Source organism: Macrobrachium nipponense, chromosome 13 (genome assembly GCF_015104395.2).
Source record: "Macrobrachium nipponense isolate FS-2020 chromosome 13, ASM1510439v2, whole genome shotgun sequence".
NCBI classification, from domain to species: Eukaryota; Metazoa; Arthropoda; class Malacostraca; order Decapoda; family Palaemonidae; genus Macrobrachium; species Macrobrachium nipponense.
In genome coordinates this window covers 37,531,067-37,541,363 of record NC_087206.1, presented here as the reverse complement: position 1 = coordinate 37,541,363, position 10,297 = coordinate 37,531,067, and the positions used below count along the sequence as shown (strand labels likewise).

At 43.9% G+C, this 10,297-nt stretch overlaps 1 protein-coding gene across 1 annotated transcript in view; it reads left to right on the top strand.

Annotated features, from left to right (window-relative positions):
- Window positions 1–8,671, top strand: part of LOC135225747 (viral IAP-associated factor homolog) — a 154,678-nt gene extending 146,007 nt beyond the window's left edge. The window contains exon 6 of the mRNA XM_064265146.1: window positions 8,446–8,671. Coding sequence (XP_064121216.1) covers window positions 8,446–8,600 — 155 coding nt within the window. The 3' untranslated portion in view covers window positions 8,601–8,671. The remainder of the gene's footprint in view (window positions 1–8,445) is intronic.
- The last annotated feature ends 1,626 nt before the right edge of the window (window positions 8,672–10,297 follow it).

The following is a 10,297-nucleotide window of genomic DNA, read 5'->3' as shown; positions in this document are numbered from 1 at the left end:
TAATCAATTGCAGCGATTGTGGAAACAAATATGTGGGGGAAAAAGGACTAGAATCCAAGAACACAGAAAGGCAGTACAACTGAACTCTCAGGGGAGTGCTATAGCTAGGCATTGCTGGGAAAATGACCATAGGATGGATTTTAAAAACAGTAGGTTTATATACAAAAGCAATAAAATCAGTCATAGGAGGGTAGTATAAGGAGCACTCATTAGAGAGATTAAAGTAATAGAAGGAAACAAAGGTTTTACCTCAGAGGATCCCATAAGCCGAGCTTTGATATTAAAAGAAGCTAAGATGGACCCTTCTGACCTGGAGATTAGGTTTTCTGCCCAACAGACTGTTGGTGACCACTCACTTACCACAAGAGTTAATCACAGGATATCAGTGCAACAAGAGGGGACTAGCATCTCTCAAGGAAGCCAGAACAGCCATCATATAAATGATGGCTCAACAAGAAGTTCCAGAAGACTGCTGGGCCTTGACCCAGGCTGACAACCTACGCATCTCTTGAAAAGGAGCCACAGATAAGGCCTGAAAGTAGTAGTGTTGAGTAAAATAAAATGTAAACACTTGTATATAAACATGTTATGCACAGTAATTTTGTGGGTTTCTTTTTCAATCTTTAGAAGAAAACTGAAAGAGTTTTTGTTTGGTTCATGAACTACAATCCCAGCAATGGTAGCCCTTCTAAATCATAAAGCATAAAGATGGTAAAAATTTTGCCTTCAAATATAAGCTACAATCACAGCAGCGGTATTCCTTCTAAATAATATATTGTAAAAAGGAAAAGAGGGAACTGGAGTGGTTGGACAGCAAGATAAAAGATTCAGAAAGTGGGATGAAGAGCAGGATGTAAAGGTGAAATGGGGAAAACCTCACAGTAGCACTCTTTAAGAGGGGTTGGACACCAAAATGGGAGTGACCTGACAAACTGCGTTTAGATTATACAGAGAATAAAACACATTATGAAGAGAATAGAATATGGGAGGTGTTTTATTTACATTTGAAGGGTGAGGGGAATTGAGATCCCCTCTCTCCTGTCACACTGGTTCATAGTAGAATATACATGTTCTACAGTGAAGCAGTGAGATTTAAGGCATTCTTTTATGCTGTGAACCATGGATTCGAATGAGCCATCCCATGAGGATAGTTCTGCTAAAGAGGTTCCCATCCCATGAGGATAGTTCTGCCAAAGAGGTCCAGACCATCTTCAGGGCAGCAGACATCATCTACACCTCTCACAATTAGCTTCTATTACAAAACAGTATTTTGACATTATTAAATAAAACTGTACTCAGTTTAGCGCTTAGAAGTGCTTGATTATTTTCTTTGTGCAGGATACATTTCATAATATTTTAACATACTTGCACAATTGAGAAAAACAGCATTGTTCATACACGAAACAAACCTTCGGTCTTAACATTAGGATTTTCTAGCGCCAAGCTGGAAACCGGTAGAATTAAAATTACACTTGTGAGATCCAGGGACTAATGGCATCTATACCAGGTCACGGGGCATGTATACCCAGAATGCCCACGGCTACCTGTGACCCATCAGTTATTTTCCTACCGCCTTTAAGATAAGACGTGTTACTGTCTATCTCATTTAAAGCCGGTTTTTGTCAGTTTGCCCGTTCTTTATCCATTTCATTTTTTATTTTTCATTCCTTTCTTTTTTCTCCAAGTGTGATCAGTTGTGTGGTAAGAGTGCATACGTGGTATGATGGAGAATTTTGCCTCAACATCGGATCGTTTACCGCTTCGAAGAGGAGACAAAGGAAATGCCCAGGAGTCAGTGGCTTTCCATGTTCTAGGTTCCTAACTTCGGTGTCGACGGATCCTCATCCAACGTGTAGTAGGTGCAGGGAAAACGTATGTACAGGTTACTAATCCGTGTTCTGTTTGTCGCGGTTGGTCGGTGGAACAGTGGAAGAAAGTTCTATGGGAAAAGCCAATACAAAAGGAAGGGGGTGTGACGCCATCTTTGGATGACCAAACCTTACCGGCTTCTTTTGTATCGGTAATAAACCAGGCTGCTCCATATGTTTCTCCACCTGCTTTTGAATTGTCTCATACCCCTTCGGTTTCTCCTAGCGTTCTGTATCGGAAACGTCAGGAGGGCCTTGGGTAATTTTATGAATAATTTGCACTCTCCTTTGTTCCCAGCAAGCAGAGGGGGGGGGAGATCCGCCATCTTTGTTCCAGGCTCCTGCTACTCAAGCGCATAGGTTAGATGGTACGTGGTCAGCGCTAGGCCTACCAGGCGTATCAACCTTGGATGGTCTGCTTGCGCATTATATGACGTCACGGTTCCAGCAGGGTCCGGCAGCGCTGAATGTTCCTCATCCCCCGGGCTTGCAATTTATGGGAATTAAGCCGCGGCTTCACCATCCCACTCAGTATTTACAGCGATGCAGAACGCGGGAGGTAGTTTGGCAGCAAACGTGCGGCCCCCTTGCCAGCCAGAACCTCTCAGTCTCTCCCTACGAGAGGATGAACGTCACAACATATGTCACACTCTGAGATGGCAGGCGTGATGACGTCACAGACCGATTCTCGGCCATTTTTCGCTGCACCCAGACCGCTAATACGCCTTCTGACCCGTCAATGCAAACTGTAATGCAGAAATTATTATTACAGGATATAGAGGAGAGAATGAATAGAGACAAAAAGAAAAAGTGTGATTCGCCTTCTTCGTCTTCTTCCTCTAGTTCGGCGTCATCGCTAAGTCCGATAACGTCACGGCGAGTGCCAGTCAAGCGTTGAGGAGGATTCGGGAGTTCCTGGCGGATCCTCGGGCCAAGAGGAGAAGAATCAATTCTTCCTCTTCTTCGGACCAAGACTGTCATTTCCAAGTCAGCAAGAAGGTCGAAAATCAGTGGCTATTAAGCACAAGGTTGGCAGACGAAGCCGTTCGCAAGAGTCCGAACAAGCGAGAGAGGTGACGGCCGGCGAGCTAGCGGCCGAAGCGGAGTTGCCAGTTCGGATCGCAAAAACTGCGATACCTCTGGTAAAATCGACGTTGGCGGCGAAAGGTGCAGCAGAGGATGGAATGCAGGTCCCAGTGTCGCCCGTAAGGCCGTTCAAAATAACGTACGAAGGACGATAAGGCGCCTATTAAATACGAAAAATAGAGAGTTGGCAACCTCGGCGGATACGTTCGTGGAAGGCAGTGTCCGTCTGGATAGAAGGCCGAGGCCGGGCTCGCCGACGCTCGAAAACGATGCCAATGCTAATAGAGACGACTTAATTACCTCTGTCTTAAGGAGCCTTCATCTTGGAGATCTAGACGAGATTCTGCGCTCTAGATCCGTGAGCAGAGAAAGAGTGAGACGTTCTCGTTCCCCTGCTGACTATCTGGGATCGAGCCAACAGCGGCCAGCAAAGATCAAAGAGACCGCGGCCGTGGAATTCCGGGCCGTCTGTCAGAAGATAGAGGCGAGACAACATCCCTCGTGACGGAGAGTGGTACACTAGAGCCAGAGGAAGGAGAAAACCAAGAGTTTCTGGCCTCGTATGCCAGAGGTTATTGATTTGATTCGTCAATTCAATAGCCTTTCGGAGAAGACAGAAAACACCGCCAGTATGCTTCCTCCTGGAATTGACATGGCGTTTGGACTAAAGAGGGATAACCAAGGTGTCGTATGAATTGCCTTGTTCGGAGTCATGCGGATCGGTCTTGCAACACGTAAACGCAAAGATTGCAGGGAGGGATAATTCCTTAAGATCTAATAGATCATTTAAATTTATCCCCCCTCCAATGATAAAGCAAAGGAAATATTATACGACCACCCGAAGGTCCTTTGCTTGTCTAGACAAATGAACCCTAATGTTTGTAAGGTTAAGGCCTGGATTAACCTTGGATCAGGTTAAAATGGAGTGCCCTTCGATGACGTACCAAGAGGCTGCTACGTTAGAAGCAACAGCTTCTTCTGTCTTTCAGGCTGCATCCTGGTTAGACCTTTGGTCAACAGCAGTGGCAAAAATTGCATCCTCGGAAGCAACAAGGAAAGTAGTGGATGAACCATTGTTCATTAGATTACTACAGTCAGGGTCCAAGTCTATTGCGTACCTGACAAACGTAAGTGCCAATGTTTGGGCAAATATCCTGCTAATGAGGAGAGATGCAGCATTGGCTAGACTAAGCCGCAATGTGGATTTGGATTCCCTGTTAGCAATGAGGAATGGGGATATCTTGGAATCGCAACTATTGTTGCCAGAGGTCATACTGGAAGAGGCGATAGATAGAAGAAGGATGGACACTAACGATAGGTTGGTGCACAGGCAGTTAGGAAAACGTCTAACAGTCAAACTACTCCTTTGGAGGGAAGACAACAGCAGATGTCTCGAAAGAAGACAGTGAGACATAGCAATCCCTGCTAATAGAGTCACAAGACCCTCTTCCCCAAAGAGGATAACTCATCGCCCTTTCACAATAGAAACAACAGAGGAAGGGGCAATAGGGGAAGAGGGAGCTCAAGAAGATAGGATGGGCGCCTCCCATCACTCGGCCACACCAGTGGGGGGTTGCCTGGCAAATCACTGGAAGGTGTGGCAGGAACTAGGGGCAGAGCAGTGGGTGGTGGATGTTCTCAGGATCGGGTATTTGATTCCGTTCGAGGTAACCCCGCCCCATGACAGATCAACCATTACCCCACATCACTTATGCCCACCAAATCTCAGAAGGCCACTATTCTGCAGGACGAATCTTAAGTGAAGAAGATGATGGAAAAAGGAGCTGTGCAACAAGTATGCAGTCCGACAAAAGGCTTCTACAGCAGGATTTTCCTGGTACCCAAAGCCAACGGGGAGTGGAGGACAGTAATAGACCTGTCAACGCTGAATCTGTTTATAAGGAAAACCAGTTCAAGATGGAAACTCCGAAAACGGTTCTACAAGCAGTCAGAATCGGAGGACTTTATGCTGACAGTCGATTTAAAGGACGCATACTTTCAGATACAGTCCATCAGTCTTCAAGGAAATTTCTCCCGCTTCAGTCTTGCAGGGAAAGCTTTCGAATTCAAGGTCCTGTGCTTCGGATTGACAACGTCTCCTCAAGTTTTTTACAAGAGTGTTCACCTCGTGTCGGCGTGGGCGCATGCTTCAGGGGATCAGGCTAATAAGATATCTGGACGATTGGCTGGTGATAGCAAAAGTCCAGGGAGAAATTAAACTCAGGGACAGGGCGGTCCCTTCTGCAGCTTTTGTCACAGCCTAGGTATTGTTGTGAATCAGCAGAAGTCGCAGCTGGATCCAAGTCAACGTTTGTGGAATATCTGGGAATGGTGATAGACACAACACAAGCCAAAGTATTCCCGACAGACCAAAGAGTAGAGAAATGCAAACAAGTGGTGAATGCCTTTCTGGAAAGCAGACACAGCCAGCAAGACAGTGGCAGGTGGTGCTGGGAATCCTAACCTCCCTGGAGAAGCTAGACACAAGAAGGCTACACCTTCGGTCCCTACAAAATGGAGGATGAAGGAGTTTTGGTCACCAACAGTAGATCACCCGTACGCGCAAATTCCCTTGTCAGGCAGAAGTGAGGAAAGACTTGCTGTGGTGGGTGGACGACGACAATCTGACAGTGGGTGTCCCCCTTCAACAATCTCCCCAGACCTCTTGCTGTTCGGATGCGTCACTAGAGGCTGGGGAGCCCATATGGAGGAGTGATGGTGTCAGCAAAATGGAGTTGCAAGGGCAGAGAACCTCCATATAAACGTGCTGGAGTTGAAAGCAGCTTTTCCTGGCTCTACAAGAATTCAGGGAGAGAGTAAAGGGACACTCAGTGGTATTGATGTCAGACAACACCAAAGTAGTAGCTTATAAATAAACAAGCAAGGAGGCCTAGTTTCGGTCGGCAGTTACATGTGATGACAGTTCAACTTCACCAGTGGGCTTATAGAGAACCTGGTAGACATCAAGGCCAGGTATATTCCGGGAAAAAGAAACATAGTGGCCGACAAGTTGAGCCGCAGGGATCAGATTCTGGGAACGGAGTGGTCCCTGCACCAAACAGGTAGTGGACAGGATGCTCATGTTGTGGGAAGGACCGATCATAGACCTATTCGCAACCAGGTACAACAAAAAAAGTTGGAAGTGTATTGTTCAGTAGTCCCGGACGCAGAGGCAGTAGCAGAAGATGCGCTACAACACCCCTGGGACAATCTGGACGTGTATGCATTTCCTCCATTTTGTCTAATCCGTCAGGTTCTGACAGGGTAATGCGGTCTCAGAACCTCAAGATGACCCTGGTAGCCCCGTTATGGCGAAAGCAGAGTGGTTTCCAGACCTACTGGAACTCCTAGTCGATGTGCCAAGAGAGTTACCTCCATGAGCAACCTTCTGTGTCAGCCTCACGTGGAGAGGTACCACCAGTCAGTGAAGTCCCTATCGCTTCACGGGTGGAGACTGTCAAGTATCTCCTCCGAGAGCGAGGGTTTTCGCAGAAAAAGCAGCAACTCAGATGGCAGGTAATATCAGAAAATCATCTGCGACAGTATACCAAGGAAAGTGGTCAGTAACTGTGATTGGTGTCAGTAGAGGGAACGTGTCTCCACTCGGTACCACTATTCAGCAGTTAGCAGACTTTCTGATATATCTCAGAACAGAAAAAAAACATAATGTCTGTATCTGCAGTGAAGGGGTACAGGGCTGCTCTAGCCTCAGTCTTACGAATGAAAGGAGTGGACATATCGTCTTCATGGAGTTGGCCATGCTGATGAGGAGCTTTGAACAGTCATGCCCACCAAAGGAGCTAAAAGCCCCAGATTGGGATCTACCAAGGTACTGAGTAGTCTGACAAAAACCCCCTACGAACCACTAAGGCAGTCCACGGATAGGAGCCTGACCCTGAAGACAGTCTTCTTATTGGCCCTGGCTTCAACCAAAAGGGTGGGGGAGCTACATGGCCTCTCATATCTCATAAAGCACTCGAGAGGTTGGAGATCAATGGTGTGTGAGTTTGTCCCAGAATTCGTGGCAAAGACCCAAAATCCAACAATAGTAGACGGCAGATTCGACTCCTTTACCATACCTTCCTTGGCAGACTTTGTAGACAACGACAAAGCTGAGATGCTCCTGTGCCCCGTCAGGGCACTAAGGGAGTACTTAAAGAGAACAAGACACCTCAGGCCGGGGTGCCAGAGGTTGTTCGTAAGTACAGGACGGAACAAGAAGGAAGTGCCAAGAATACAATATCATTTTGGCTAAGGGAGACGATCAGAGATGCTTATACTGCAGAAGACAGAGGGTCAGATAGCCAGGTGGGAGCTAGAGCTCATGACATCAGGGGTGTGAGTGCTTCCCTGGCATTTAAGAACAACATGTCTGTGGATAAAATTCTGAAAGCTGGCGTGTGGAAGCGCCAAACAACTTTCACCTCATTTTATTTGAAAGATGTTGCCCATAGATCCTTGGACACCTTTTCCTTGGGTCCAGTGGTGGCGCCCAACAAGTGATATAGTTCACCAGTGCCCCTGGCGGGTCAGTTTGCGTCTAGTCTAAGATGAAGGTATGAAAGTAGAATGAATGGGATGACTGGTCTTTTCTTTACTACTTTCTTCCTACTCCTTTAACTACGGGCAATATGAAGGAGAGTACCGTCATGTGCTGGAAACGGACTAGATGCAGGTGAGATGGTCAGCCATACTGTGAAGCTATCTTAGCTGATGATATACTTTTCAGTAGCAACAACACACCCCTCTGGATAATAAGGAAAAAGAGGGGTGAAGGTGGATCCAGTCGCAAGGGACAAGAGTAAACAGTAGAATGGTATCTACACCCAGTGGGAGGAAACCAATAGATCCGCTTATATCTTTGGTCCTAGGTTCATTGTCCATTCTCTTAGAATTTCCCTATATATTCGGAAATGGATAAGGTGGCAAACTCCCAGTCAGTTGTAGAGACTTACCTCCCTCCAATAGTAAGTCTATCCTAATGTTAAGACCGAAGGTTTGTTTCGTGTATAGGAAACAAATACCAAATTTGTAACTAATTTGTATTTTTGATTTCAAAACTAACAAACCTGAGGTTCTTAACAGTTTAAAGGCCCACCTCGAACCACCCCTCTAGCAGTCTAAACTGGGTTAGAAATATAACTGATGGGTCACAGGTAGCCGTGGGCATTCTGGGTATACATGCCCCGTGACCTGGTATAGATGCCATTAGTCCCTGGATCTCACAAGTGTAATTTTAATTCTACCGGTTTCCAGCTTGGCGCTAGAAAATCCTAATGTTAAGACCTCAGGTTTGTTAGTTATGAAAAATACAAATTAGTTACAAATTTGGTATTTTAAGTTCTTTGACTACATTATGCTATCCGGCAACTTTGACAAGTGATAAACTCGGTTATGAACACATATATTTTCCCAAATTATAAATGTAATGTAGGGTTTGAGGGGTCTGGTCAAAAATAGGTTGTCTCTAAATGTCTTAAATTTTTTTCAGAGCTAGAATGGATACTCTCACGTACAGGAGGCATTAAAACAGATCTGGAGTCTGACCCCCGTGGCCCAAAGGTCAAAGATGTCTTGATGAGTTCACTGAGAGGCTACAACAAGGACAGTGATGATGAGAATGACAGTGATGAAGATGATTGGTAGCTCTGAAAATAGAATACATTTATGTAATATTTTATAATGTATGTGGCTTTACATTAAATGAACAAACGATATGAGTATTTTAATTTACCTGTTGGATGATGGATGTGGAAATTCAATAATCCTCTCCTAGAGTTACGAGGGAGTTCAAATTCAAGTAACTAACAAATAACCAAATATTAGTTAGTGAAGACTGGGACACACGTTACACCCCTCACCTAACAAATTGAAAGTGAAATAAGGTTAGTATTAAGATTATTACGTGAGTCTAAGGATTCAGTATAGTGCTGCAGACTACTGCAAAAGAGCTAATAAAAAGGAGCCTTGGTGATGCAGATGTTAGTGGAGCTTGCTGTTACACTAGATTATACTACTAAATGTGCATAATTAGGTTAGATTACAAATATCTGAAAACATCCTATTCAAAAATATTAAATGAGTAATAATTAAAACCTCATTAGTAACTATAATCTTGTTTGGTGTAAATAGTAGGGGAGAGTGGTGATGGTTCGGACACTTTTTTTAAAAAAATTTCTATCTAGAAGTTTAAGGAGCAGAGATGTTGTTGGCATGTGAATGTGTTGTCATCCTACATTTATGAGTGAAATGTGGTAAATCATATACATTACTATACTTGAAGCTACTTATCTTCAAATAAAAGTTTCCAAAATGTCTGAATCATCTCTACCCATGGTCATAATTCAGACAAGAGGATGGGATGATTCAGACAATTATTAGAATTGATATTTGCCTTCAAGTCAGATGATAAACATAAATACCATACAAAATGTTTAACTGAAATAATAAAAATCAACTTAAAACATTATTCTCTCCCTTGGTAATTGGTAGACAGAAAATGTAACTCAAATCCTCGATGTTTGCTGAGAATAAATGTTATCTTCTGGGAATTTATCAATGAAACCAACTTCTGTGTCTCCTCCTCTACTATTGTTAAGCTTGGCTGTCAAGAGATCAAGACGATGAAGGTTTTCATCTGGTTTGGTCCTGTGTCTAACTTTTTAGTATTTTTTCTTGCTTTTTGATGTTCTTTATGAAGTATTTATAAGGAAATGAGGGGCTAATGAATGCATATGTACAAAATATAACTTAAATATTGTTGGTGAAAAGAAAATCTTTTGTTTCTTTGTTGGAATTCATAGTTAGTAAAGCATTTACTAATGGATGATTTGGATACGTCTAAATCATCCCTACCCTAGACTGTCCAAACCATCCCCCACATATCATAACCATTTGATGACTCTTAGCCCAATGTCCTTTGAGATTACAGGCAGGTAACAGCTACATCTTCGTTATACAATACAAATTCACACCCAAACTAACAATCGACTCCCTTATCATATTCACTACACCACACCTTTTACGATTCAAATGCAAAAAATTATGTAAGAAATGAGAAAAACCACAAAATTGAAGCCCCCTACTAAAGTAAGCGTCATCTTTCAACCAAAGTCCATGTGTCAATGGTAAACAAACTCGTGATTTCACGTGATATTTTGGAGCTGAGGGGCCCTTATGCTTTCCAGGAAATGTACTGTCCGGACCATCCCATTGTCTTAATCATGACCGCTCTCCCCTAAACCTTAAGGTTAAAAATGGCCAGTCTATTTCATTTCAGGTACATACTATTTAAATGGCTATGACAGAAACTTATTATTCACTGCCTTTTGATTTGACCAAAG